This window comes from Cetorhinus maximus, chromosome 1, assembly GCF_964194155.1.
Source record: "Cetorhinus maximus chromosome 1, sCetMax3.hap1.1, whole genome shotgun sequence".
Taxonomy (NCBI): domain Eukaryota; kingdom Metazoa; phylum Chordata; class Chondrichthyes; order Lamniformes; family Cetorhinidae; genus Cetorhinus; species Cetorhinus maximus.
Genome location: NC_135879.1, coordinates 202,113,228 through 202,137,125, shown reverse-complemented (window position 1 = coordinate 202,137,125; position 23,898 = coordinate 202,113,228). Strand labels below are relative to the sequence as shown.

Genomic DNA, 23,898 nt, shown 5'->3' with positions numbered 1-23,898 from the left:
AAGCAGGACCTCTTGGGTTGTAACCTCTGGGTTACTCACAGTGCCACGTGCTATTGAGCACAGAAATACGAGAATAGCGCAGATACGTGGCTTAAGAGTTGGTGCAGGAGGGAGGGTTTTAGATTCCTGGATCACTGGGACTGTTTCTGGGGAAGGTGGGACCTGTACAAGTGGGACGGTCTACATCTGAACCAGAGCGGGGCTAACATCCTAGTGGACGGGTTTGCTAGTGCTGTTGGGAGGAGTTTAAACTAATTTGGCAGGGCGAGGGGACACAATGTTAGCAGAATAGGGACACATCATAATACAGTAAAGCAATCAAGTCAGAGGAAATACAGCTGCATTAAGTTTCAAGGGGGTTAGGCAAGGCTGGATGGCCTCTACTTTAATGGCAGGAGTATTACAGGTAAAACAGATGAGTTAAGGGTGAGAATTGACACGTGGAATTGTGATATAGTAGTCATCATGGAGACATGGTTGAGGGAGGGGCAGGATTGGCAGCTCAACATTCTGGGACATAGAATCTTCAGGCGAGACAGGGGAGGGGGTAAAAGAGGTGCAGGCATTGCATTATTAGTTAAGGAGTCAGTTACTGCAGTAAGGAGAGATGATATCTTGGAGAGGGCATCGGATGAAGCTTTGTGGGTAAGGAATAAAAAAGGGGCAGCCACTTTGTTAGGTGTTTATTATAGACCCCAGATAGTCAGCGGGAAATTTAGGAGTAAATATGTGCACAATTTGCAGAGGTGTGTAAAAACAATAACAATAGGGTAACTATATTAGGTGATTTCAACTTTCCCAACATTAATTGGGATAGACAGTGTTAAGGGCTTGGATGGAGTGGATTTCTTGAAATGTGTACAGAAGAACTTTTTAGGTCAAAATGTAGAGGGTCCAACAAGGGACGGCGCAGTGCTGGACCTAATTCTGGGGAATGAAGCCAGACGGGGGCTGAGGTGGTGGTGGGGGAGCATTTTAGTGATAGCGACCACAACAAGATACAGTTTAAGTTTGTTACGGGCAAAGAAATAGACACATAGGTACAGGCTCAACATTTCCCTCTAGGGTGATAAGGAGGAGTAACAAGCCCAGAGAACAGGGATGACCAGAGATATTCAGGTTACGATGAGAAGGGAAAGAGGCTTTTAGCAGGTACAAGGGGAGCAAATCAGCAGAGGCATTAGTGGAGTACAGAAAGTGCAGGGTGGAGCTTAAGAAAGTAATTATGAGAGCAAAGAGGGGAAATGAGAAAGCTCTGGCAGGTAATAGTAGGGAAAATCCCAAGATATTCAAAAGTATATCAATGGGAAGAGGATAACCAGGGAAAGAGTAGGGCCCATTAGGGACCAAGGGGGCAATCTATGGGTGGAGCCAAAGGACATTGGTAGAGTGTTGAACAAATACTTCACATCCGTCTTCACCCAAGAGGATGAGGATGAAGGTATCGAACTCGGGGAGAGAGACTTGAGCAAATTGATACAGGGAGTGACAAGGTATTGGAGGTGTTGGCAGGCTTAAAAGCGGACAAATCTCCAGATCTGGATGATTTGTCCCAGACTGCTGAGGGAGGCAAGAGTGGAGATCGCAGAGGCTCTGACCCAAAATTTTAATTCCTCTCTGGCCATGGGGGAGCTGCCAGAGAACTGGAGAACAGCTAATGTGGTTCCACTAGTTAAGAAGAGTTGTAGAGATAAGCCAGGGAACTACAGACCAGTGAGTCTCACGTCAGTGGTGGGGAAACTATTGGAGAAAATTCTGAAGGAGCGAATCTATCTCCACTTGGAGAGGCAAGGTTTGATCAGGGATAGTCAGCATGGCTTTGTCAGGGGGAGGTCATGACTAACAAATTTGATTGAATTTTGAGAGGTGGTGACCAGGTGTGTAGATGAGGGTAGTGCGATTGATGTAGTTTATATGGATTTCAGCAGAGCCTTTGACAAGGTCCCACATGGGAGACTAATAAAGGCGGAAAATGCACATGGGGGTACAGGGTAATTTGATAAGGTGGATTCAAAATTGGCTTAGTTGCAAGAGACAAAGGGTGATGACAGAAGGCTGCTTTAGTGACTGGAAGCCAGTGTCCAGTGGCGTACCACATGGATCTGTGTTGGGTCCCCTATTATATAAACGACATAGATGACTATGTGGGGGGTAGGATTATCAAGTTTGCGGATGACACAAAGATTGGCCAGTTGGTTAACAGAGAGGTTGAATGTCTTGGGCTACAGGGAGAAATAGATGGGATGCTCAAATGGGCAGATAAGTGGCAGATGGAATTTAACCCTGAAAACTGAGAGGTGATACACTTTGGAAGGAGTAATTTGACAAGGAAGTATTCAATGAACTGCATGACACTAGGAAATTCTGAGGAACAAAGGGACCTTGGCGTGTGTGTCCATCGATCTCTGAAGGCGGAGGGGCATGTTAGTGGAGTGGTGAAAAAGGCATATGGGACACTTGCCTTTATCAATCGAGGCACAGATTACAAATGTAGGGAGGTCATGTTGGAGTTGTATAGAACCTTGGTGAGGCCACAGCTGGAGTACTGTGTGCAGTTCTGGTCGCCACATTATAGGAAGGATGGGATTGCACTGGATGGGGTGCAGAGGAGATTCATCAGGATGTTGCCTGGGATGAAACATTTAAGTTATGAAGAGAGGTTGGATAGACTTGGTTTCTTTTCGTTGGGAGCAGAGAAGACTGAGGGGCGACCTGATCCAGGTGTACAAGGTTATGAGGGGCATGGACAGGGTGGATAGGGAGTAGCTGTTCCCCTTAGTTGAAGGGTCAGTCACAAAGGGACACAAGTTCAAGGTGAGGGGCAGGAGGTTTGGGGGGGGCGGGGGGATGTGAGGAAAAACGTTTTTATCCAGAGGGCGGTGACGGTCTGGAATGCGCTATCTGGGAGGGCAGTGGAGGCAGGTTGCCTCACATCCTTTAAAAAGTACCTGGATGAGCACTTGGCACGTCATAACATTCAAGGCTATGGGCCAAGTGCTGGTAAACGGGATTAGGTAGGTAGGTCAGGTGTTTCTCATGTGTCGGCGCAGACTCGATGGGCCGAAGGGCCTCTTCTGCACTGTGAGATTCTGTGAATTACTAGTCCAGTGACGTCACCACTACACCACCATCTCCCTCTCCTGTGTGTAGAGTCTTGGTGTGAGCAAAAGCTCACCAGCTTTGAAGACCTCAGCTTGAACACAACTGGGGCTGCAGGCTTTATTGTTTTCCATCTGTTTGATTGTGGTGCAGGGAAAATAGCCTGGAGTATCACCTGGCACTGTAGATTCATAGTTGAGAAGCTGTTGAAAATGTTCAAGTGTTGATGGACGGTATTGTCATCCTTAAGAGAAACGCCATCCTATGAGCAAAGGGGATTTTGTCCATTTGACCTTGGCCTATAGACGGCCCTGGCGGCTACAAAAGAGCTTTGCATGTCACGATGGGCAGCATATTGTTGCATCTCTCAACGTCTCTTCCCATCACGTCCTTTATCTTCCCGATTTCTCTTTGGGTGGCAGCTTGAACTGTTGGATTCCTGCCTCCTTGACTTGTGGGGGTCGTTTGGTTGTTCTGCCAGGCACTGAAATTTACTTATGCTCCAGGAGGTCACCACATTCAGTAGTGCCATCACCAGGGCTGGTTCAATGAAAACAGTGCTGAAAACAAAATAGTCTGGGCACAGAGACTAATTCTGCAGACTTTATTTGATTACACTGTTCTGGAAGAGTTTGATGTGTGAAGATTTTCCAGATTGATCATCAGCTGCACTTGAAATTCCTCTCTTCATTCAGGCTGCTTTAGGGCTAAGACACATACTTCTCATTCCCTATATGCATCAAATTTACTATTTCCATGAAATTTTCTATCTATCTGTGGCTTCTGTTCCCCTCGAACATTTGAGCCTTACGATGTTATGGTGCTTGATGAATGCTCATCACTGATTAAATAAGTCCACGATCTGTCCAGCAGGCATCAGTGCCCCACATGGATCAGGTAATAGAGACATCACTTAGATCTTTGACCCAAACAATTACATAATTCAGGTGCCAATGCTTTGATCAAGGGGACCTGCACGGATACATGCTGGGTTGCCTGTACCTATGGCTGGGTTTAGCAATTATCCCAATTCTGAGATTTTTTTTCTTAGGTGTAAACACAGATATCAATTTCACCTATGACGTTTGCACAGGGCAGAGAGGAAAGGTGCTACTTCATAAGAAGGAGAGGAACAATGAGAACAAGATCACCACCTAGGTGCTCTCAAATACTATCATGCAGCCATTTCACTAGATACCCTCTTAACTCAGTTGGCTAGAGGAAACCAACAGAAAAGTACAGTGGATATTTTTTTTAATATAAAACTTGGAAAGCAAAATTTCCTGAAATAATTAACAACCCAAGCTCCAATTCTTCAACACGACTAAAAAGAAGTTGGTCAGTTAACAAAAATATCCTCTTGAAAGCACAATCCTAGTTTCTGGTGTTCTAAGAGAATATTGCAGATGATTAATAAACTGGCATCTATATACATAGCATCTTACAGAAAGCAATTAGAAATGATATTTAGAAATTAAATTGTTAGATTGAATATACAAAGGAATCATAAAAGGACGTGCATGAAATTAAGCCCCAAACCTCTTGGACAAAGAAAAAGTTATAATTTGGGAGTATTACAGATGACATTTTTCCTAATCCTTCTGATCGAGATCACTGCTTAATAAAGAGTTGATGTTGCCTTCAAAATTACAACTTGTTCTATATATTTTTGCTGTTCTGATTAGTGATTAATAACTCTCATAAATTCAACAAGCAAATCCATTAGAAAACGAAAAAAGTTGCTCTCTTAAGACATAAAAATTCATGGCTGCAATTGTTGCTCATGTTTTATCAGAGATTTCTTTAATCCAGTAAGTTTTGTGATCAGACATGCCATCTCTGCAATGCACGCTAATGTACAACAAAAAGATGGAATGAGACAAGATAGTAATTGCAAGGAAATCTAATCTGATTTCTTCAAATAAAAATCAAGATTATTAAAATCAAAGTCTGTCGAATGGACAAGTAATATGGTTGCTGAATTGTCTAATCTATAATTTTCCATAGATGATCGTTTCTGCTCAGCTGTCCTAGTAATTCAATAACATTTAATGTACTATAAAAACATAGGATTCTGTGACATGACAAATATAAGCTAGCCATTGGTTACAACTAATGGCAACCTGCCTGAATTTAAATACAAGTGAATGCCCCATTTTGAAAAGGTACAATGCTTAGATGCTTTTTTAAAAAATAGAAGGCAAATTTTCCACAATGAGCTGCACAAGCATAACAAATATTTTAAAACAGTGACATATTTTCTCCAAAATGATTCTAGCAGTGAGTTAGAGAATGGCAGGCAGAAGCAGATGTCCTGCACAAGTTGAGTTGAGAATGCTTTTGCTGAAACCACTAATTTTTAAAAATGCTACTAGTGTGGCTATGTTGAACCCCAAAACACAAATCAAGCAGCTAGCAGAGCTCCTGAAGAACACAAAAAAATTCCTTTCACTTCACTCATTTGTCATTCATAAATTTAAGGACAACCTTCAGGAGTACACTGTAAAGAGCATGGATATTGCCAAAAAGAATAACTTCCAATAAGTATACTGCTCTTAGTTGCCTTCAAATTCTTCAAGATTTTTAAGAAGTACAAACTTGAACACAATGTCTGTTAGAATAAAGGAGAAAGAAATAGAACTACTGCTGAAGAAATACTCCTGAATAAGCTTAGAATTCTATGCCTCTATGAATAAAGCCCAGGATCCTGTATGCTTTATTAATCCTGCCCTGCCACCTTCAGTGTTTTGCGCACATATATTCCCTAGGTCTTTTTCTGCATTGCCTTTAAAATTGTACCCTTTTTTATATTGTCTCTCCTCATTTTTCCTCCCAAGACGTATCACTTCACACTTCTCTGCATTAAATTTCATCTGCCAGGTGCCCATCCATTCCATCATCCTGTCCATGTCTTTTTGCAGCTGAACACTAACAACCTCTCAGTTCATAACATAAGTTGTGTGTCATCTGTAAAATTTTGAATTTATGCCCAAACATCTAGGTCTCGGTCATTAACATAGATCATGAAAATCAGTGGTCCTTGTACCAACCCCTGGGGAACACCATCATATACCTCTCTCCAGTCTCAAAAATCAACCATTCACCACTACTGTTGCCTGTCACTTAGCCAACTTTGTATCCTTGCCGTCAGTCTATTTTATTCCATGATTTTAAACTTATAAATAAAGTGCCACATAACAGACTTGCCAGCAAACATTTTTTTAGAAATCCATATACACCACATCAATTGCATTACCCTTGTCAACTCCTTTGCAAAAAATTTGGCTCTAACAAATCCATGCTGGCTTTTCTAAATTAATCCACACTTGTCCAGATGAATTAATTTTGTTCTGGGTTATCATTTGCAAAAGCTTTCCCACCATCAAGGTTAAACTGACTAGCCTATAGTTGTTGGCTTTATCCTTACATCCTTTTTTTGAACAAATGTGAAAGATTGAACAATTCTCCAAACTTCTGGCCCTGTATTCAAGGAGAATTAGAAAATTATGGCCAGTACTTCCACACTTTCCACCCTTACTTCCCTCAGTATCCTCCGATGCATCCCACTGGGTCTTGGTGACTTATCAATTTAGTACAAACAGCCTTTCTAATACCTCCTCATTATCAACTGTTAGCCCATCCAATTTCTCAACCAGCACTATGACTTTGTAGCATATTCTTCCTTGGTAAAGACAGATGCAAAGTATTAATTTAATGCCTCAGTCATGCCTTCTGCCTCCATGAACCTTTTGGTTCCCAATTAGCCCCACCCGTTCTCCTACTATCCTTGTACTCTATATGCCTATAAAAAGGAATCCAAAAGTTGTCTTATGTTAGCTGTCAGTCCGCTCTCCTACTCTCTTTTTCATGTCACCTCTGAACTTTCTGTATTCAGCTTAGTTTGCACTTGTATTATCTATCTAATATTTGTCAAATGCACCTTTTTTTTTCCTGCTTCATCTCTCTTTTGTCATCCAGGGAGCTCTGGCTTTGGTTGCCCTACCATTTTCCCTGCTGGGAATGTACCTTGACTATAACTAAACCATTTCCTCTTTAAGGCCACCCATTGTTCCTTTACAGTTTTGCTTGCCAATCTTTGATTTCCTCAGGCATATCTGTTTGGAAACTGGTTTTCCTCCAGATTGCTCCTTGTCCTTTTCCATGTACAACTTAAACATTCCCCTACTGACCCACCTCATTACTGAGAACCAGATCCAGCAATGCCTCATTCTTCACTTCAAACACTGTGCACCCACCCGCCCTTGTCTGTTTACACAATAATTATCCTACATTAGAGTGGGATAGTAAAAGTTTTACCACATAGGTTTTCACCCCTCTAATTTCCCTGCAAATCTGCTACTCTATCTCTTCAGGGATGTAATGGTGACTATTATTTAAGTATAGCCAGAGATTCAGTCTTTATTTTCTCCAGGACATTCTCTCCAGCACTAATACTCTGCTTAAATCAATGCAGTCACTCCTCCTCCTCTATTTCTTTCCCTATCTTTGCTGAATATCTTGTATCCAGGAATATATAGTGCCCAGGCCTGTGTTTTTTTGAGCCAGGTCTCCATTATCACAACATCATATTCCCATGTGCCTATTTGCACCTGCTACTCTACCTTATTTACCACACTTCATGCATTTACATGCACACACTGTAATTTAGATCTTATTGCACCCAAGGATTTTCAGTTAAGATCAGAAGTTAAGTACAGATGAGAATGGTCATCAAGCTCAACTATTCTGCATTGTTTCTTAAATGATTCTTTGGTTTTTACTTTCACTCCACCAACTTGAATTTTCCATATGTTAATCACTCTTTGGTTTAAGAATAGCTTCCAAATCCTAAATTTACCTTTTATGAGTTGTCTAACTCTCTCAATTTAAAAATTAGTGTCTTGGTCCCATGCAGCGCAGTGAAGTACAGTTGTACAAAGATCACTTTTTATACTAAGCAATTTTCTGTACATTAATAACTTTGGGTCTGAGCAAATGATGATGGGGATTTACCTTTAAACTTTGCTATTGAAAAATTGTTTTCTTTAATTTGAAAAATAATTTCTCAGTATGAGTGTGACTAGATCAGCTGTTTAAAAATAAAAATGTGCATTTGTTCATTTGACACAACAACAGAGGTTGTGTTACAGGACTAATAATCCAGAAAATCTGAGTTCAATTTCTAAAACGGTAGTTTAAGAAATTGAACTTGGTTTTATGAAACTGAAAATTAAAAGCTACTGCAGAAAAGGTGACCATGAAGTTATGAAAAACTTCATCAGAGGGAAGGAAGCCTCGCCCAAATGAACTCCAGTTCAAACTGCAATGTGATTGACTTAACTGCCCTTTGAAGTGGCCTCATAAATTACCCATTACAAACAATAAAATGTTGTTTTTACCCAGGACAATGAATTCAAAAGATACAAGAAATGAGAGAAATTTTAAGCTACATGAAAATTATGGACCTATAGATGAAAGTGTTGGAACCGGTGTAAATGGGCAAATATACAAATATAAATTGTCAAGGAGGGTGAAAAAGCTTCAAAATGCAACACAGCTCTGCAGCAGATTTTGATTTCTTTTTAAATAAAGGATTAACTCAGCCCACAATGTTTTGAAACATTGACACTAGTCCCTTCAGAAAAATTGTGAAGCCACCTGCGAGACGTATCCTAGAGCATTAAGAATTTATCCACATAATCTCCTCTACCCAAGGCTTCTACTGTGTGATTAACAGATAAAAATTTAATTTAGTAGAGCTATTGCACAAAGTACAACAACATCTGATCACCTCGTGACCGTGAGAAAGCTACAAAAATATCCAGAACTTTCTGTATCTTGGATTTTACTTAATCCTTTTGGCGATATAAATTACCTAATTTTGGATGGAATACAGAATTTCAATTTATGCTTATCCATCAGTTTCAGCTTTTTGTAATATTAGTACAGATGATATTTTAAAAATGCAAATTACATGTATTACATAATTTTTCCTCATTAATAGGTCTCCCAGAGCATTGTTCACAACGGGTTAGAAGTTATGCTGTTGCAAAGCAAGAGAGGCTCATGCTTTACTTTGATTAGTAGAAAACAAGAATATATTTATATAACGCTTTTAATGTAGTAAAAGGCACTTCACAGGAGCATTGAACAAAGTTTCAACACCAAGACACATGGAGGTGTTAAGACAGAAAAAATGCAGGTTTTAAAGGAGTGTATTTGGGACACATGGCCTATGTACCTGGCATCACACCAGCACTGAAATTCATATACTGCACTACCCATTTGTGTGGTAGGCAAAATGTTTTTGGCTTGATGACAGCATTCTGTGCTACTGCATAGCAGCAGCATGAAACAGCTAGCTTTACCTGTTGCTCAAGTGTTTGAAATACTTTACCCTTCCAGAGTAATTTGAGGTAGACTGGGCACTTTTCAGGCTTGAAATTGGTGGCCTTAGTCCTATTTGTGAGCATGCACAATACACAATCAGCAATGATCTGATCGTCCCAACAAGGATTGCATCAAGTAGCAATGCTTGCAGTAGAGAGGCAGAGTGTGGGCCGTACTCAACCAGCCAATGCATACAAAACTCAGTACATAATGTCTAACATGTCCAGGCATTGACCCTTTTGAATTAAACAAAAGCGTGGGGGACAATAGTACCCTGGTGCATTTGCCATGGCAACATCTCAACCAATCAGAGCTGACTTGCCAACCAATCAGCACCCTTTTCTAATGAAGTATATTGTTTCCCATTGAAATTTTTGAAACTCTTTCCTGTCGAGTGTAACAGAAAAAGCTTAGACAGCATGTCTCTTGTTTCAACAATACTCTGTACTACCAAGTTACAACATGAAATTTGAGCCAAGCTGCAAAACATAAATATACATTCACATGAAAGCGCAAGTACAAGTGGTAATGTTGGTGGTTCTTTCAAAAAGTATTTTGCTGAAAGAGACATGTCTAAACTTTTCCCCCTTACATTGGTATTCTTGCGAGTGTCCTGGTGAGTGCAGGATGAAAAGCTTAGACATGTCTCTTTTTTCAGCAATACTCAAGTTCTATACTACTAAACGAAAAAGTGTTTTACTTCCTTACTGATACAGCATTCAAATTTGAACTAGGAATCTACTCAATTCTTTATAGAACTGTTCACTGCCTGCACCTTTTGTCAACAGTGGAAGGGGACACCACAAATGAAATCAAATCAAATCAAGAAGGCCACCTTTTACTTTTTTAAGAATACTTTGATTTTTGGGAAGGCACGTATGTCTAATTAGTTCAAGGGAAGTAGAGACCGCTGCCAAGGCTAGCATTTACCGCTCAGTTCCATTTGTCCTTGAAAGATGGTGGTGAGCCTTTTTGGGCCACTGCCGTCCATGTGACCGAGGACTCAACAGCACTGCCATTAAATAGGGAGTTCCAGGATTTTGACCTAGTGACAATGAAGGGAAAGCAATCTGTTTCCAAGTCAGGATGGTGCATGACTTACAACAAACTTGAAAATGGTGTTCCCGTGCTGCTCTTGTCCTTCTAGGCAGTAGAGGTCACAGGTTTGGAAGGTGCTATGAAAGAAGCCATGGCGAATTGTTGCAGGACATCTTGTAGATGGCACATACTACAGCTATGGTGTGCTGGTGTTGGAGAGCGTGAATGTTTAAAGTGGTGGATGGGGTGTCAAACCAAGGGCTGCTTTGTCCTGGATGTTGTCAAGCTTTTTGACTGTTGTTGAAGCTGTGTTCATCCAGGCAAGTGGAAATATTTCATCACACTCCTGACTTGTAGACCGTGAAAAGGTATTACCGGGGTCAGGAGATGAATCACTCACCCCAGGAGTATCCAACCATTGACCTGCTCTTATAGTTAAGGTCCAGTTAAGTTTTTGGTCACGGGCGACACCTCCCTCTCCACCTTTTTTTCTAATATTGGTTCATGGAATGTGGGAATCATTGGCTAGACCAGCATTTATTGCCCATCTCTAATTGCACCTGTTCAGAGGGCATTTAAGAGTCAACCACATTGCTGTAGGTCTGGAGTCACAAGTAGGCCAGGCCAGGTAAGGGCAGCAGATTTCCTTCCCTAAAGGACATCAGTGAACCAAATGGGCTTTTACGACAATTGACAATGGTTTCATGGTCATCATCAGACTTTTAATTCCAGATTTTTACTGAAATGAAATTTCGCCATCTGCCATGGTGGGATTCAAACCTGGGTCCCTGGAGCATTACCCTGGGTCTCTGGAATACTGGTCCAGTGACAATGCCACCATGTGTGGGAAATCAAGTGATGGTTGGATGAGCATCATCACATACAATTAAAGTAGGATTTTCTGAACACAAGATTTAAAATGTTTATAATACAATTATTTTCTTAAGCTACAAATTACACCAAAAATGCAAGTTTCACATCTAAAAATATTATTGGAAACCATTCGTTACTCACTTCAATTCTCCAACATGCCTAAGCACTTCTTGCTGGTATCTTACAATATTGTCAAGTTCTCCTTGAGGGAGCTAAAATAGAAAAACAGGAAAAAAAATACTTTAAAAAGGGCAGAAATGTAACATATAAAGCAACTTTTAAAAAAAAATGAAATGGTCCCCTGCCATCACCACTCCCATCATTTTATCATTAGTACAAACTTCTAAAAAGTGTCAAGTACTAAAACTCATTTCATATCAATGAATTCTTTTTTCATCTGAACATGTCAATTTTTCCATTATAAACACATACACCAGCATTTATAAAGCACACTTCACATGCAAATGTCACTAATTACACCTTCACACCCAATGGAGGTACTGCAGCATTGGCAAGAGATTAATTAATGTGCCAAGTTTACACGGCCGTTTCCATTATAAATATAAACTAAGGAAACTTTAATGGAAATAAAAAAAAGCACAAAATGCATCACTTCAGAATTGGCACTAAATCATATCTTTGCATTATAGTCCAATTAACCACACCCTCTAACCCCAAATCATCCAAAACCTGTGTCTTTTAACCCTTACCCCTGTGTTCAAATGTTATTTGTAGGGCATGTGTGACTGGATTTTAAATTTTATAATAACACATGGATATTTCAGTAAAAAGTAAATCTAGACAAAGCCACAATTTCACCAACTCAAATACACATTTTTGTAAATAAATATTAGACCACTGACATGTTTGACACAATGGTTATGGGAGCTTCAGGATAACTCATTAAAATATTTTTACTGACTAAACACAAGCACCTTTCAGGGATCTTTTGCTTACTCATTTTGCATAAATTTCCAAAAAAGTGTCCTCAAATTTCTTTCCATCCTTATTCCACAAAAAAATGTTGCTTTTCACAGATCTGTAAATGTTGCATGATCTAAAAGACATATTTTTCATCCCTCACCAAAAGCCTGAATCTCACCTAGGCTACTGGAATAAGTGGCATTTCACTTTTGCAAGTGAAAGTTTGAGATTACCTCAAAATGGGCACTGATTCACACCACTCAAAAAAAAAGTCTATAATTTAGTTTAGATTGGAATGCTCAAGAGTGGTTACAAGGACATCTGGTCTGCAAATGGAAACGTCTCACTAATGAAATAAGGTTAATCAAGTCGGAATTTAAGTCACATTGATGGGCAAGAGCAGCAAGTGTTTCATCTAGCACCCAGTGCCTGCTGAATTTAACCTGGAGTTTACTTACTGCTATACAGGACAGCAGAAGAGAAAAGCGAGCATAACATTCAAAAACAAAGAAATAGGCCAACGTCTAAATGTTTTTAACATTAATGTCAGCTGATTCTTTACTTAAACATTACACTGAACTACTGGAAAACTAGAAAAAAAATAGAATCTACAGAACAGCAGAGAACATGACTTGCATATTTTTGTAATCAAGTTCAAGTTGAGGGATTTCAGTTATGTAGAATTGAACAGGACATTGATGTCTAGACTACAGGACAAACACAGATGAGGTGCATTGAAAAGATTCTAGTACTGTTGTGCCAAAAATCTTCCCTTATCGCAACTTCAGAAAAGTAAGCTATGTTAATGGGAATGTTCCCCTTTTCCAAACTAGCTATTTTCATAGGCTTGTCCTAGTTAGACTGCCATCTATTCCTTCTGTGCCCACAAATTGAGTGTTTTTTTTTCGGCCTGGTACCCAGAAGAACCAAGTTAAAACTGATACAAGTTAAAAAAAGAGTAACATCTTCACAAGTGTGCTACCACCAAGTCACTACTGACAGCTTACCCCTCAGTCCTTGATCTACTTGCAGTAAGAAATTTGAAGTATTGCTTTTAGTCTGAAACACTAACTTAGCCATATATTTCAGTACTTACTTGTCCTGCTTGTGGTGCAGTATTAGTCCCCCTCTTTGACATCTCCTCTGTCACTAGGGAGACATACCTCCTTTGCTCATCCAGAATCATGCTGAGTTGTCTATTCAACTGTTTGATTTCAAGATGGATGCGATTCTGACCTTCAAAGATTTGTCTCAATTCTCGCTCATTCACTGTTTCAAACAAATCAGCTACAGAAATATAAAGTGAACTTTGGTTGGATTCCAATCACTTTAATTTACAGAGTATTTGCCAGTTACAGAACTAATCATGCTCACTACAAAACATATCCGAGGGGAGAACCTCAGTTCAGGAATGCATTATGGAAATTTGTGCACACGCTGCCAATGATTATTCAACCATTATTTCTAATAACCAGAAAATCATGGATGGCATGCTCCTAAATTACTAATAAAGGTCTTGGTGATAACATTCCCCGCCAGAAAATAAAATTAACTTTCAGAACTGAAAAACAAAGTGTTTTTATAGGCACTTAAATCATAAGTTTAAAAAATAAAACTCTCTCCTTATTGAACTTTTTCTATAGAAACCTTAAATCCAGTAGTGTACAAGGTAATGTAAGTTCTACATTCACAAAATAGGAATATATTGTCAATTACCTAACCTTGTGAGAATTGGATTCCCTTTAGAAATTTCCTTTTATTGGGCTGCTCCTAGGCAGTGAATTTACTCAGTGACAAATTGTACCATACAGAGCAAGTAGTTTCCAAATTAATTTCCTGGTCTGTACAGTTAACAGATTTTAGCTAGTTTTGCAATAGGGTCATTCTAATTGGTGTTATTTTGGAGCTGAGTTAGAGGGGATATAAAAATTTTCCAAGCTCCCGATCTATGAGGAAGATGTGGACATAGGGAAAGACAAGGTCAAGCAAGGGTCTGATTCTGTCCTCTGCTCAAAGAGCTTTTCAATACTCCCTTCACTTTAAGTAATCCTCTGTTTAACATAATAGATGTATTAATTGTGCTATCATGGATGTTTAATAACTTTCAAAGTGTTGTACTGCAATACTATTGAAATTAGACTCAGCTTCAAATATTATCAATATAACCTGACAGAGCGTGGGACAGTGCAAAGGCAAATAATTTAGATATCTTACAAATTGGAGGAATAAATGATGGATCCCAATTCAATATTCTGATATTTACATGTAGAGTGAGGACCAGATAATCTTTATAACGAATATAAATTACACATATCACATGCTCAAGAATTATTTAATGGAAATTTCAATTTAACCATTCTACATACTATTGTATTAGTCTGAGACTGGGGACTGAGCTTTTTTGGTCTCCCCTTGTTAGGGGAAAGAGAGGAATTTACATTAAAATTCCAAACATTTCCTACAACTATAAATCACAGGGGGACAAAACCCAACAGTTTTTAATATATGGAACCAAACATGACTTTGCAGCCTTGGCAAACCGAGTGTAGCTGGCAAACTTGGAGTTTGGTGAGAAGGGAGCTTTAAGTGTTAATTTTGTTCTTAAATTTTGCTCTTAAAATCTAACCTAGTCTGTAATTAGCAGTAAGTGGAAAGTACTGTGTAAGCAGGCCAAATTCTCTTTCTTTCTTGCAGTTTAGACAGGGTAAACTCACTCTCAGCTGTAGAAGCTGAGTAGTTAGTTTGCTAACTGGTTGAATCTGGTTCCTGTAGCCCCAGTTCAGTTTATGGGGGGGGGGGGGGGCAGAGAAAGGAATGACACGGTGCGGTGGGGTGGGTGTTCGCTTTCTTTTTCTATCTTTCTCACCCCATAGAAATTGGTCCTTGCTCGGCTATAAGGAAAGGAGCTAGCTGTTTGGTGAGAATGTGGTAAGTGGGTGAGTTCTATTCTATTGTTAAGGTTTAAAATAATACACAATTTGGTGGTAAAGTTAATAAAATATATAAAAAAGCAACATTAAATAAGTAATCAATATAATTAAGTAATTATTTAAAACACATTAAGGATGGCAGGACAGATGGTGTGTCAAGGCTGCAGCATGTGGAGCTTCTGGGTGACATTGTGATCCAGGGCAAACATGTCTGCAATTAAGTGTTTGCAGCTTGAGGAACTTTGGCTCAGAGTCATTGAGCTGGAGGCTGAGCTGCAGACTCTGCAAAACATCAGGGAAAGGGAAAGTTACCTGGATGCTTTATACCAGGAGGCAGTCACGCCACTTAGGGTAGGGTCAGTCGCTAGGGACAGAAGGGTGTGATTGCGAGTGAGGCAGGTAAGGGGGCACAGAGGGCAGGAGTGTGAGTCTCTGCAATTGTCCAACAGGTTTGAGGTTCTCTCAGCTTGTTTGGATGAGAGTGGGGGCTGCAGAGCGGATGAGCAAACTGACAATGGCACCAAGGTAAAGGGAGCCATCGAAGTCAGGGGCGGGGGGGGGAGCACAAAGGAATGCAGTTGTAGTAGGGAACAGTATGGCAAGGGGGATTGACACTGTTCTCTGTAGCAAAGCACGAGTGTCCAGGCGGCTTTGTTTCCTGCCCGGTGCCAGGGTTCGGGACATGTGCTCAGGGCCGAAGAGGAACTTGCAGTGGAGGGGAAGATCCAGTGGTCATGGTCCATGTAGGTACTAACGACAAGATGAGGAAGGAGTCAATATGAAGAGCTAGGCACCAAATTAAGAAGCAGAACCTCAAAAGGTAACAATTTTTGGATCATTACCTGAGCCATGTGTAAATTGGCATAGGACAAATAAGACTAGAGAAATGAATGTGTGCCTCAAAGGCTGGTGTGGGAGAAGTGGACCCCAGTTTGTGGGACACTGGCACCTGTATTGGGGAAATTGGGATCTGTACCATTGGGATGGTCTACACCTGAACCATGCTGGGGCTGGTATCCTTGTCAGCTGCCTAAGTAGGAAAGTAGAGAGGGTTTTAAACTGAATAGTAAGGGATCACGTTTGGGAAGGTGTGGTAAACAAAAGAGTAGAGACAAGGCAAAAGAGAAATGTATGGGAAATGATAAACAGACTGTGAGAAGTAGGGACAGAGAGTACAATTCTAAGAGCAAACCTGCAGATAAGGCTAGGCGCTACAGCAATAATAAAAGGACAAAACTAAAGGCTCTGTATCTGTAGCATTCGAAACATAACAGATGAACTAATAGGGCAAATAGAAATAAATAAGAGTGATCTGATAGCCATTGCAGAGACATGGCTACAGGATGACATAGATTGGGACCCGAATATTGAAGGGTATGTGACATTTAGGAAGGACAGGAAGTTAGGAAAAGAAGGGGTGGCTCTGTTAATTAATGATGGTATTAGCACATTAGAGAGGGGTGACCTAAGTTTAGGAAACCAGGATGTAGAAGCAGTTTGGGTTGAGATGAGGAATGATAAAGGCATGAAGTCACTTGTGGGAGTGGTGTACAGGCCTCCTAATTGTAACTACACAGTAGGACTGAGTATAAAAGAAGAGATAATGGGATCTTGCCAGAAAGGTACAGCAATAATCATGGGGTATTTTAATCTACAAGTAGACTGGAAAAATCAGATGGACAAACTAGCATAGATGAGGAGTTCATAGAATGTTTTTGGGATAGTTTCTTAGAACAGCACGTTTTTCAGCCAACCAGAGAACAGACTATACTAGACCTGGTATTGAGCAACGAGATAACCACTTAGTGAAAGCAACCCTAGGTAGCAGCAATCATAATATGATTGAATTTTTCGTTCATTTGGAGGGAGAAACAAGTGCATCCAAGCTGAGTATTTTAATCCTAAATAAGGGCAATTATGAGGGCATGAAAGCAAAACTAGCTAAAGTGAACTGGCAGATGGGGGTTAAGGGATATGTTGATAGAAGTTCAGTGGCAGACATTTAAAGGGATATTTCAGAATTACCAGAATATATACATTCCAATGAGAAAGAAAAATTCCAAGGAGAGGGCGTACCCTCCGTGGTTAACTAAAAAAGTTATGGACTTTTTAAAAATTATTTGTTCATGGGATGTGGCTAGGCCAGCATTTATTGTCCATCCCCAAATGCCCTCTGAACAAGGGCAATTAAGAGTCAATCACATTACTGTGGGTCTGGAGTCACATTTAGGCTAGGCCAGGTAAGGGCAACAGATTTCCTTCCCTAAAGGACATCAGTGAACCAGATGGGGGTTTATGACAATCAGCAATGGTTTCATGGTTATCATCTGACTTTTAATTCCAGATTTTTATTGAATTCAAATTTCACCATCTGCCATGGTGGGATTCGAACCCGTATCCCCAGACCATTACCCTGAGTCTCTAGGATACTAGCCCAGTGACAGTAACACTATGCCACCGCCTCCCCCAAACTTATGAAACTTAGAGAAAAAACATATAATTACACAGGCGGGTGGCAGGTCAGAAGATTGGAAAGAATATAAAGAACAGCAAAGAATGATAAAAAGATTAATAAGAAATGAAACATTAGACTATGAGAGAAAGCTGGCTAGTAATATAAAGACGGATAGTAAGAGTTTCTATAGATATTTAAATAAGAGTTAACAAAGTGAGCAACGGTCCAATGGAGTGCACATCTGGGGAATTGATCATGGAAAGAGATGGCAGATGACTTAAACAGGTATTTTACTTCTGTCTTCACTATAGAGGACAGAAGTAACATCTTGGAAATAGCTGTAAATCAGGAAACGTTAAGAGAGGGAGGAACTCGGGAAAATTACAATTACAAGGCAAGTGGTATTGAGCAAGTTGCTGGGGCTGCGGGCTGACAAATCTCCAGGTCTGGATGAACTTCTCCCCAAGGTCTTGAAAGAAGTGGCTAGTGAGATGGTTGATGCACTGGTTTTAATTTTCCAATATTCCCTAGATTCGGGGAAGGTGCCATTAGATTGGAAAATAGCAAACATAACTCCTTTATTCAAAAAGGGAGACAGAAAGCAGGAAACTGTAGGCCAGTTAGCCTAACATCTAACACAGGGAAAATTTAGAAGCTATTATTAAAGGTGTTATAGCAGGGCACTTAGAAAAATTCAGGGCAATCAGGCAGAGTCAGCATAGTTTTGTAAAGGGAAAAGCATGTTTAGCCAATTTATTGGAATCCTTTGAAGGAGACACATGTGCTGTGGATAAAGGGGAACCAGTGGATGTACTGTACTTAGATTTCCAGGAGGCATTTGATAAAGTGCCACATCAAAGGTTATTGCAGAAAATAAAAGCTCATGGTGTAGGGGTAGCATATTGGCATGGACAGAAGATTGGTTAACTAAAAGGAAGCAGAGAGTTGGCATAAAAGGATCTTTTTCTGGTTGGCAGGATGTGATGAGTGGTGTGCCAAATTGATCAGTGCTGGGGCCTCAGCTTTTTACAATTTATATAAATGACTTGGCTGAATGGTGGCTGAATTTGCTGACAACACAAAGATAGGTAGGAAAGTAAACTGTGAAGAGGCTACAAAGTGACAGATAGGTTAAGTGAGTGGGCAAAGATCTGGCAAATGGAGTATAATGTGGGCAAATGTAAAATCTTTCATTTTGGCAGGAAGAATAAAAAAGCTTATTATCTAAATGGTGACAGATTGCAGAGCTCCATGGTTCAGAGGGATCTGGGTGTCCTAGCGCATGATTACAAAAGGTTAGTATATAGATACAGCAAATAATTAGGATAGCTAATAGAATGTTATGATTTATTGTGATGGGAACTGATTACAAAAGTAGGGAAGTTATGCTTCAGTTGTACTGGATATTGGTGAGATCACATCTGGAGTAGCGTGTACAGTACTGGTCTCCTTATTTAAAGAAAGATGTAAAGGCGTTAGAAGCAGTTTAGAGGTTTACTAGACTAAAACCAGGAATGGGCGGGTTGTCTTTGAGGAATGGCTGGACAGGTTAGGCTTGTATCCACAGGAATTTAGAAGAGTAAGAGGTGACGTAATTGAAACCTTTAAGATCCTGAGGGGTCTTGACAGGGTGGATGTGGAAAGGATGTTTCCTCTTGTGGGAGAATCTAGAACTAGGGGTCACTGTTGAAAAATAAGGGGTCACCCATTTAAGACAGATATGAGAAGTGTTTTCTCTCAGATGGTTGAGAGTCTTTGGAACTTTCTTCCTCAAAAGGAGGTGGAAGTAGAGTCTTTGAATGTTTTTAAGACAGAACTAAATAGATTCTTGATTAGCAAGGGGGGTGAAACATTATCAACGGTAGGCAGGAATGTGGGGTTACATTCAGATCAGCCATGATCTTATTGAATGGCGGAGCAGGCTCGAGGGGTCGAGTGGTCTAACCCTGCTAATTCATATGTTCGTATGTTTTAAAAGCCTTCCCCCAACCTGTTTCTCCTTGCACATCAGGGTGATCTTTTTGGAACTCTTCTTTCTTTTTATCAAGTGCTTGTTGGAAATTTTCATACTCCTCCCGATATTTCTCTTTCTCTTCTTGGGGAATTGTTGAATCGGCAGGCTCCTATAGAAGATATGAAAAAGTTATTCATATTTAAAACAAATATAAAAAGGTTAAGCACATTAAATTTAAAAATCAAGCTGGCCCAGTTACTTATTAGGCCAATTGCATCTCCACAGTACCTGTAGAAAGGAATAATAGTTCCATTGGCCTGCCAAAAACCAGCACAAAGTACAAAAATATTTAAGTTCAATTATGGGTTGATAATTAAATAAACCATGTGGTATTGTATCAAACTATACCTGAAATGAAGGACCCCAATTCAATCTATGGTCTCTGTTCAGTCAGCTGATCTCAACCAAGACAGCAGTAAAGTGTACAATGAGCTTGAATAGGGCAAGTTTTGTGGATTCATACTAGGAGTGGTCACTTAGGTGAGCGTTGCTAGTACCAGAGAAATCAGGTCTCAGAAGAAGCTGCGAACATTAGAGGAGGAGGCATGGAGAGGAAAACTTTTAAACTCAGACACATGGCATTAACTCTAGGATGGCTAAATGTAAGTGCTCATCCCTTTAATTCAACACTTAATGTCAAAATTCTAGTATCATAAAACCCTGTGACAGCCCAATCAGTTGCCACACTATAATCATTTTAAATACTTCTCTCCTGTTCGCAGAAAATTGATGAGGAAATGCAGTAACAGTAGGATTGATGACATTTTGTTCCAGCATAATGATCTTTGCACTGTTTCACATGACCTGCTAAATAAACACCATAATAATTTCTATTTTTAAAAATTCATTCATGAGATGTGGGCTTCGCTGGTTGGGTCAGCATTTATTGCCCATCCCTAGTTGCCCTTGATCCGCTGCAGTCCATGTGGTGTAGCGACACCCACAGTGCTGTTAGGAAGGGTGTTTCAAGATTTTGACCCAGTGACAGTGAAGGAACGGCGATATATTTCCATGTCAGGATGGTGAGTGTCTTGGAGGGGAACTTGCAGGTGGTGGTGTTCCCATTTATCTGCTGCCCTTGTCCTTCTAGATGGTAGTGGTCGTGGGTTTGGAAGGTGCTGTATAAGGAGCCTTGGTGAATTCCTGCAGTGCATCTTGTAGATGGTACACACTGCTGCTACTGTGTGTCGGTGGTGGAGGGAGTGAATGTCTGTGGATGTGGTGCCAATCAAGTGGAATGCTTTGTCCTGGTTGGTGTCCAGCTTCTTCAGTGTTGTAGGAGCTGCATTCATCCAAGCAAGTGGGCATTATTCCATCACATTCCTGACATGTGCCTTGGGGATGGTGAACAGGCTTTGAGGAGTCAGGAGGGGAGTTACTCGTCACACGATTCCTAGCCTCTGACCTGCTCTTGTAGTGGTATAACTCTAACTCTATTGCTTGGGGTTGAAAATCACATACAGCATACAAAAATTGAAGTATAGGAAGCAATATTCAAAAAGTTAGTTAGGAGAATTTAGTCATTATATGCCAAAAGCAGAAAGTTCTCTTTGTATACTTTTGTATGGTTCTATCCAAGCTATTTTTAAACCAAAAATTCTAGGCTTAAGAATTGATAAGCACCTTAGTTTGTTAGAGTTATACCACTACAAATTTGAAATACACTAAAGAAATAACTACTATTTTTAAATTTCACTTAACATGCATTTGGATTCAGTCATTGTACATTTTTTCACATGGGCCAGAATTTTTCCGTTGGTGAGTTGGGGGCGGGGCCTGCTTACCGACGTGAAATGACACGGGATGACGTTGGGGGGAACCCCTGACGTCATCCCGCCCCATTTAAATATTCAGGAAGGCAGGCGGACAGCGAAATCAGCTGTCAACCCACTGACCTGTCAATGGCCAACTGTGGCGATTGACAGCATAATTAAGCCAATTAAAGGTTGGTGGGCAGGCCAGGAGCCCCAGCGGGCTTCTGAAAAAACATGAAACCTCATCCTTATTAACGTCTCATCTTGTGTGACATTGTCACATGAGGGGGACATGTTAATAATTTTTTTATTTTTCTATTTTTTAAGTTTAGAAAACTTTCAGCGCTCTTCCTGAGACAGCACTTAATCTCAGGGAGCTGTGCGCTCTTTCGCGCGCACTTTGACAGTTGGGGAATCCCTCCCCCCGCACAGCGCTTCCTGTCGAGTGGCCCGCCCACTCAAAATGGCGGCAGGGCCCGTTTTGGCTCCCACCCGCACTCTTGCATGATGAATCACAGCATCTTGCTGACTATAGCTGCTTTCCCTATCCCAGATCCTAGCACACTGTGTCCGAGAGTTTTCAGGGATATGTTAGAAACCCTACGCCTCTCATAGCTCATCTCCATGTCATTGTGAATCACATGGGCCTTATATCCAGGTAGAAATGCAGATTAGCTATCCTTGTGACCCCCGACTCTGTTGTCTTGGAAGTAAATGGGCAGTTTAAAGCATAACTGTCTACAATCCAACATTTTTCTGGAATTCTGGAGTCTATCTACTGTTAGCACATTGTTTGCCGTCATTGTCTCCAAATGTAAACACCTTGCACCTTCTTCCCAGGAAATCAATCTAGGCCTCCTTTAATGTCCAACAATCAAACCACCCAGGCTTCCTGTCAGGCAGATTCCAGAACAGGTCACAGGACTCCCTTCATTTTGCCTTAAATTAAAGGCAGTCCCGAAGCAATCTTAGAAACCTCAATCGTAACAATATGCAACGATTTACAATATCCAATCTTAATAAGTACAACCTCTATTTATTCTAGGGATGGGCTAGGTTTCTCTCTACAGGCTTCTTACTACGTAGATACTGTGAGCAATACTGAACTTTTGATACAGACAATTGATAATTATATCACGGGGATGGGGGGGCAGAGTTGTTAGGGTGGAACACTCTCCCCAGTGCTGTCATTCTTTACACTGATAAGCAAAAAACTATTCCCATCAAGAAGCCTCTTTTACTTAACAAAAAAGCTACACACATGGATCTACTCGAGTAATTCTCAGTGGACAATAATAGAATTGAGAACTTTTGGTCTTTGGCATTTATGGACTAAAGACCCTAGAAATCTGTTACAATCATGCAACACAAATGTAATGAAGAAGGACTCAAGGAGCACAGCCTTTACTTCTCATTGGTTTAGGTTGCACAACCAAATAGGGTTACTACAAAAGCAAAAAAGGTCCATCGACCTGAAATGCTAACTGTTTCTCTCTCCACAGATGCTGCCAGGCCGGCTAAGAATTTCCAGCATCTTCTGTTTTTGTTTCAAATTGGGATAGTGTTCTTTGTTCTGGTCAAAATCCACACAGAAAACAATGCATGATAACATTGCAAACAAGTTTGGTTAAACTATCACATCGTATGCATATTCTTCCAAACTACTTGGCATCAAAATATAGCACACAAGGGTAAAGCACAACAAAATACATCATGACTTCAAATAGCACATGGAGCATTTGATCTGATCCAGCCATCTTCGTATCAATTTATGATGTCAGTAATCTAAATTGCAGAATCAAGTACTGTGCTAAAATCACAAGGATTATTTGGACCACTAATGGGGAAGATAGTCTTGGAAGTAACAAAAAGACTTAAGAATGTGCTTTCAATTAGCTAGAAAAACAGCGTTTCATAGAATCCACATTTCAAAGGATGTATAACATTTGCTTAAAATTCCATATACAGACTGAAGGTATGCTAGAAATTGCATGAGCAAAATGTACTCTAAAAAGTGACAACGTGAAGAAAATGATCAGAGCTGAAAAGCTAGAGATCTCTTCTAGATGGCAGGTGGAGAGAAATAGAAAGCGAAGTTGACCTAGGCATAGTTATATGATGGCTGTCACAGAGCAGTTGCAGATGAGGTACAGTGGATGTGTGAGGATGGTAAAAGATGAGCATAACATACTTTGAGAACATATCTCCAGATAGCAGTAGCTACAAGCAGGAACAATATACACAGGTCGACAAATACAGCAAAGAAACGGGGAGTCCATTTTCTGAGTCTTGTTTCAAATAGGTGTACAGTCCTTGATCAGCATGTAAAAGGCAGCAAGTTAAGGGTAGGTAGCTACAAGAACATCATGAAGCAAGTGATTCACTGGGGCAAACAATATTTATTAACCTATGGGATTAAAA

General features: G+C 40.3%; 1 protein-coding gene across 1 annotated transcript in view; it reads right to left on the bottom strand.

Moving 5' to 3' along the window:
• The window catches only part of lman1 (lectin, mannose-binding, 1), a 74,042-nt gene that overhangs the window by 13,588 nt on the left and 36,556 nt on the right, over positions 1-23,898 (bottom strand). The window contains exons 8-10 of the mRNA XM_078551846.1: positions 19,700-19,832; positions 13,421-13,611; positions 11,542-11,612 (exon numbers count right to left, since the gene is read on the bottom strand). Of these exons, the coding sequence (XP_078407972.1) occupies positions 11,542-11,612; positions 13,421-13,611; positions 19,700-19,832 (395 nt within the window). The remainder of the gene's footprint in view (positions 1-11,541; positions 11,613-13,420; positions 13,612-19,699; positions 19,833-23,898) is intronic.